The sequence below is a fragment of the Strix aluco genome, chromosome 2 (genome assembly GCF_031877795.1).
Source record: "Strix aluco isolate bStrAlu1 chromosome 2, bStrAlu1.hap1, whole genome shotgun sequence".
NCBI lineage: Eukaryota > Metazoa > Chordata > Aves > Strigiformes > Strigidae > Strix > Strix aluco.
Window position 1 is genome coordinate 70,963,423 of NC_133932.1, and position 6,588 is coordinate 70,970,010.

Sequence of the window (6,588 nt, forward strand, 5' to 3'; positions counted from 1 at the left end):
AGCCATGGACCATGAAAGGTGGCTCAAACATGATGCTGGATCCTCTTCTGACTCGCCTGTGTAATTCTGGCTACGCCTGTGTAGCCCTGATGACTTCGTGTGATGCGTGGCAGAGTGCGTGCTCCAGGGCAGAGGCCTGGCTTCCCTCTGGGGTAACGCTGCCCTCAGAAGATCAATGCTAGAGCTCTATGGTCGGGTCTGTGCTATCCCCTGGGCTGCTGCAATGCCCTTATGTTCCTTGTAAATGACCAGTGAGTAAGTTTTGCACAAATATGGGATGCTGCAGGAATGTTTCTGGAGGATTGGAAATGCAGCTTTCTTAATTTGAGGAGCTAAGTTTATATATGTACATTTATGTATAACGCTATATATATTAAAATTATAGATATTAAATTATAACCACATATTCATTATGTGTAATAATTAGAATTAATACCCCTAGTAACTATAATTAAAGTGTAATAATTACATATAAAAACGTCTTGGATGCAGATCCTTTTAATGTAACTTCTTTCTGTTGTGAATTGACAGCTAATATCCTGGAAAAAACCTGCTACTCGGTTACTGGTATTTGCATAAAACCGTTAAAATCCCTCCCCCTGCTTGTTTTGCAGCAGCGCTGGGCTGAACGTTGCACTGCTGCATACCAGGGCACATGGGAGCTGCTCCTGCTCCGCAAGGAGTGGCAGGAGGCTGCCCCAGATAGATGAATAGTTCCTTTTTCCTTTTTGTCCAGCAGTACAATGTAACAAACTTGAACGAAATTTTCATTTATGTCAAGGCTTCCCAGCTGCTTGCTGCTTCAGTAATTCACGGAGTAACCTATTCAAGTTGCCTGGCTGTTAACTTTTTACTTGCCAGCTTTCAAAAAGCTGGGTGGGTGTCCGGTTGTGTTCTCACTGAGATCCTGACATTTACTTTGCTGTACAAATTAAAAATAGCAGCTGCTCAGTTGATTTCAGCGTATCGGATGATTGCAGCAGAGCAGAGAGCCTGTGGGCTGCTGTCCTTCCTCCTGAGGACACTTGCCAGTGATAACTTGAAGAACTTTTAAGTGCTCACATGTCTCAGGAGCACAAAAAAGAAGAAAAAAACCCCCTGGTTTGTGGATATATGAGAGGAGGAGGAAGGGTAGGAAAGGGAAGGCGGCTTGTTTTTTGAAATGTGATTCTTTGGTTTTTTGCTTACGTTAAAGCAGCGTTTAAAAAAAAGGTTTACTCAGCCAGTTAATGTTACTTTACCTGCATTCCAGTCCACAAATGAGCACAACACACCAAATAAGCAGAAAGAGGTTTTTGTGTTGGCTTTGGGGTCATGGTGTGACTGGTTTTAGTACACTTTTTCATGGGATTACTTGTGCTTTAGCTCACAGAGCTTTGCCTCCAAGCAAGTGAAAGGCAAACGGTTAAAGGAATGTATGTAGTGGCAGTGCCTCTTCTGTCTGTAGAGGAGTTTTACCTATCATTCTTCAATGGGAACAAATCAAATAAGGATCACAGACAAAAAGCCTGATTCCTAAAAGTTGAATGCAATGCTCCTTGGTATCATAAAAAGTCCTGTAGATGTTCTGCAGTTGGACAGGACAAATGTAGAGCAAATAGTTCCTTAGGTGGGAAGTCCGGTCAAGAAAACCTTTGACACAGAAAAGAGTGGAATATTAAACTGCTCTTGTGATTTCATTAGGGAAATTAAAGTGGTTATAAATTTACTGCGTAATTTGGACATCTTAAACTTGTGGCACTGAAAAGTTTTATTAAAATCATTTCAGACAAACAGACTTTGTTTTTTCTGATTCCTTCACTTTCCTGTGAACCGTTGGTCTATGCTATGTGTGTCTGGGAACCTTGGCAGAAACCAGTTAAGTTAGAGAAACCTGAATTGCAGCTTTCCAGAATCAGTGAAGTAAAGAAACACATACAAGGGTGCTTGTGTTACCAGTTACTTCTTTTACTAAATAATTATATAGGTCTTGTCAGCAAAGCACTAGTGAACCATCAAGGATTGCTTCCCAGGGCTGGAGCCATCAAGTCCAGCTTAAATGTTTCTGTCAACATCTAAATGAAACATACAATTTCCTTAAACATCTGTGTAATTCTTGTGCCTTGCTGGGCCATCTGAACTCTTAGGAACTAAAATAATCTTTTTCTTTCCTTAAGTATACCCAGAACTACTTGCTTATAGATCTGAGATGCTTGTTATATCAGCCTGTACCTTGTAATGAAAATGCTTACCCTGTCAAACAGGCTGTGGAGTAACAGTCATAAGTGTGCTCCACTGTTCTTAATTTTGGATTTAACAGTTTAGTGCAGTGACCAGCAGTGTAGGAGATGTAGGTCTAATTTCAACCCCTGCCTTGCAGGTAAATTAAGTAGGAAATGTTGCCTGAGGGATCTGTCATTCACTTCCTTTTGGAATTATTCTATGAAAAGTGGGTTCCTTGGCCAGAGGAAAAAAGAAAAAAAAAAAAACTCTTAATGGCTAGGTCACACCCTAGGAGAAGTGGTACAGCACCCCTGCACAGCTGGCACTCAGAAGTTTGCATTTATAGTTCCTGACCGGACCCAGTCTAAAGGCTACAAGTTGTTTGGGGTTTTTTTTGTTACCTGTCTGGGTATTGTGTGGACTGGGAGGTGTGCAGCCCCCACACATGGGAAGGAGGTGGTGGTTATATTGTTTAAATATTAGTAAGACTTTTGTAGTTTAGCCAGCAGTTAAATACTACCTAGATGATCCTTCCTTGGGAAGGAAAAATGAATTGCCAAAAAACATCAGAGAGAAAGCAGATACGTTGGTAGGCATGAATGAAGGGTTTGTGTAGGGGGATCAGCCTTGGCTGAAAGAGAAGGAAGGGCTGTGTGACCACAATGCAGACATCTTTGTTGCATGGTTTAATTTACTTCAGCTTGGGATTCACAGGCTCAACATGCCTTTATATGCTCAGCTGCACAGGACATTCTCTTCAGTGTTGTGGAAAGATTGTGTCCACAGATTCCTGAATTTTGGTTTCTTCTCTCCAAGATTATTACAGTCCTGCAATGTTGGGCCTGAAAACTGATCAGGAAGTCCTTGGAGAACTTGTGAAAATGAAAGTTCCAGCTGTGGCAGAGCTGATGGAAAGACATGGAGTGATGTGGACCCTAGTGGTGTCACGCTGGTTTATATGCTTGTTCATTGACATTCTTCCAGTAGAGGTAATTGGTAACGTAAAGTTCTCTTAATATACACTCGCAATTGTTGTTTCATTGGTACTGCTTTAGTAGTAATTACCTACTGGAAATCAAGAAGCTATAATCTGAATTCTCTCCTTTTCTGCAGACTGTGCTCCGAATATGGGATTGTTTATTCTATGAAGGGTCAAAGATCATCTTCCGTGTGGCCTTAACATTAATTAAGCAACACCAAGCTTTTATTTTGGAAGCCACAAACTTCCCTGACATTTGTGACAAATTTAAGCAGATCACCAAAGGAACATTTGTAACAGAATGTCACAGCTTCATGCAGGTAAAATCTCTGCAGCTTTTAGATGTTACAAATTAAAAACAAGACTGACTTAAAAATGTTTTGCTCAGTCGAAACAGATGGATACAGTTAGGAGAAATGTACTGTGGGAATTGCCAAAGGGACAAAGAATGTTTTTACATAAGAAACTCCAACCTTTCTAAGAATTTTTAAAAAAGAATTATCTAAATCTGTATATAGCAATCCATTCACAGTATCTGTTGTACAGGGAAAAAAAATCTTTTTGCCCTTTTTACCAGTTAAGGCAGGAAGAAAATAACTTTAGTGCATTCTTTCAGTGAACTATGGATTATGTTTCTGTGCTTTTTTCAGATGAACCGTATCAGAGTATTGTAGACACAAAGTGAATTTTAAACTTGCATTGATAAATCTTTATAGTGCCAGAATATATTGTTCTGTTTAGAACAAAAAGGTACCACCAACTTCTTATTTCCAAACTAAGAATTATTCTTGTAAATTATTAATAGATTGGATGCCAAATCTGTATAGAACATTAGATTCAGAGCTTAACTCAGGAGATGGAAATGTAAAAGATGTTAGCTTCAAAAAAGTAACAGGAGCACATCTGTCATAAAACACTTGGCTACCTCCACTACCACTGTTTGCCTAGTGTACACAAAACTTCATCCCAGCAGGTGACTTTTACCCCAAAAAGAGTTTCATGCTCATGTCAGAGCTCTGTGCATAGGTCTGTCATAGTAGGATGTCATTCATGTTACGTTTCATTTTTTGCTCATACAGAAGAAAAATAAGCTTAACTTACTAGTGTTTGAGTCTTTAAAGTAAAATAAATTGCAGGTGGAGCTTTAATTTAGAAGGGAGATGTTTGAGGGGTTTTTCCTATTCCATAAAGGGTTTTGAATAAGAGTTTTGTTAAATGTTAATTGCCATGAGATACAAACACTTGTCCTTGAAGGACTTCCCCCTCCCCCCCCTTTTTATTTAACTACATTTTACAGCAGCTGTTTTTAGAAAATCAACTACCTTTCTCTTGCAGTTATCTTGAATAAAACAGTTTATTTTAAATGTATTGGCTGCTGTAGTGAGGGAGCTTTGAAGGCAATTAAATAAACAGTTTAGGTTAGGTTCTTATATAACTTTGAAAGACTTTTGGGTTTGGATTTGTTTGGGGTTTTTTTTTCAGCAGTACAGATACTAGCATCAGTAGAGGGGATGACTGTTGAGTATTTTCTGTTGCCCTCTGCCTGAACAAAACCTTAGTTTTTAGTTTAATGCAGTGCAGGCTTCTTTACCAGAATGCTGTTCAGAACTGGCTCATTTATAATCTTGTCTCCAGAGTTGTCAGTTACAACTACAGAGAGCTGAGGGGCCCACACATCTTAACTGTAGGTTGAAGTGCATAAACTTGCAGCTTGCCCTGTAGTTTTAGATGAAGTAGTGGAAACAAATGTATTGTTCTTGAGCAACAAGTCAAAGTGAAGAAAAAAAAAAAAAACACAACACAGATATGTGATGGCTTTTGAAGTAGTTGAAATTCTTACATCCATATACATTACTACCCTGGAAAGCCTGGGAAAGAAGACCAAAGGTAGCATAGCAAGGGATTGAGACTGATTTTTTTTTTTTTTTTTTTTTTTTTTTTTGCAGTAGGAACATACTGTTTTCTGCATGTGTGTGTTCCAGAGCCTGAACACCCTGTGCTGGCACCACATGGGAAATGTACTTGTGCTTTGCAGCATTACCTAGGATGGCTTAATATGTTCTAAATATGTCAGCCACCCCCCAACACAAATGCCTTCTAAAATAATTTTAACTGGACACTTATATTCAAACTAGCTTTTGTATTGTTGCTTTTGTGTAACTTACAGCACTTGTTATGAGCTACAGGTTTACCATGTCTTTACAGCAGAGTAGATGAAGATGCTACCCCGTCACAAGGAGGCCAAACAGCAGTAATCATGGCACAGTGTGGATATCAACGCAGGGATTTCACGCTTCAGAGAATTATGTGAGAATTCCAGCATGTTTTCCAAAGCCAACACTTTAACTAAGAATTTTCTCCTTTTGCCCACAGAAAATATTCACAGACCCTGGAAGCTTGCCTATGGCAACAATCAACAAACATAGAGAGACTTGCAGAGAGAAGGTGCTTTCTCAGGGATAACTCACCAGACTTAACCAGGTGGTCAGATACTACAGCAATGACACATTCCTCTATTTGCACTGACTAAAGCACACTTTAAGCTTTCCATGAGTTAACTGACACTTGACCAATTTTTCCTGCCTTTCAAGTAAGTGTTATTAACACTTTGTACTGTATGTTAGACTTGATAACTGGAAGTGGTGGTTCCGTTCTTGTTGTTTTGGGTTTTTTTAAAGGATTAAAGTGTTTTCAGAGTAGAATGTGATCAGTGTCAGGACCCTCCTTTTAAAAAAAGTCACCATCCTTGTCTTTTCAGGGCATTTTGTAATGTTAAAAACCCCCCCAGGTGTATAAAATGATATATCCTTCTTATTGTATTAACTGTGACACCACTATCCTTTGTACAAAATAAATTAATTTAATTTGTCAGAACCTGTTTCTTGGTGTGAAGAGAATAGAATATCTATCTGATATCTTTCCTGACTGCCAGTAGTTGGCTAGAATACAAGCATCTTCCTTTTTCCTTGCTGCTATCACTTAAGGAACTCAAGTATGGTAAAGTACAGGACAAGACAGCCATGAGGAAGGTGATCTTTATCTTCACTAGCAGTTACTCTGTGCAGTGTATGATGACTCTTCAGGTAAAGGCAGCAGGGAACATGTGGAAGTCCAGGCTCCAGAAAGCAGTAGCGAAAATTCCTCTATAACACTCTTAATATTTATATGCTTATTCAGGGTTTTCTAGTTCTACCAGAGTAGGTAACATGTAATTTGACTCAATCATTTCTCACTTTGTTATAAGGGATGCTGAAAGTAGATACTGTACTTCTACTTTGTGCTGGTATACTGAGGTGGCACTACAGGTGCTATATCCTCATATACTTGTATCTCTACAAATTTGGGGAAAAACACTTGTAAAGAAAGACAGCCACAAACAACATCCTTCTTCCTTGACAGGGTGAGGC

General features: G+C 39.1%; 1 protein-coding gene across 3 annotated transcripts in view; it reads left to right on the forward strand.

Moving 5' to 3' along the window:
* GRTP1 (growth hormone regulated TBC protein 1) overlaps positions 1 to 6,059 on the forward strand; it is a 38,980-nt gene extending 32,921 nt beyond the window's left edge. For 2 of the 3 annotated variants that reach the window (XM_074815239.1, XM_074815240.1), the window contains 3 exons: positions 3,019 to 3,191; positions 3,316 to 3,501; positions 5,555 to 6,059. In XM_074815239.1, coding sequence (XP_074671340.1) covers positions 3,019 to 3,191; positions 3,316 to 3,501; positions 5,555 to 5,644 — 449 coding nt within the window. In that variant the 3' untranslated portion in view covers positions 5,645 to 6,059. Of the gene's footprint in view, positions 1 to 3,018; positions 3,192 to 3,315; positions 3,502 to 5,386 lie in introns of all 3 variants that reach the window. The other variant, XM_074815241.1, reaches the window with a different exon arrangement.
* Positions 6,060 to 6,588: the final 529 nt, after the last annotated feature.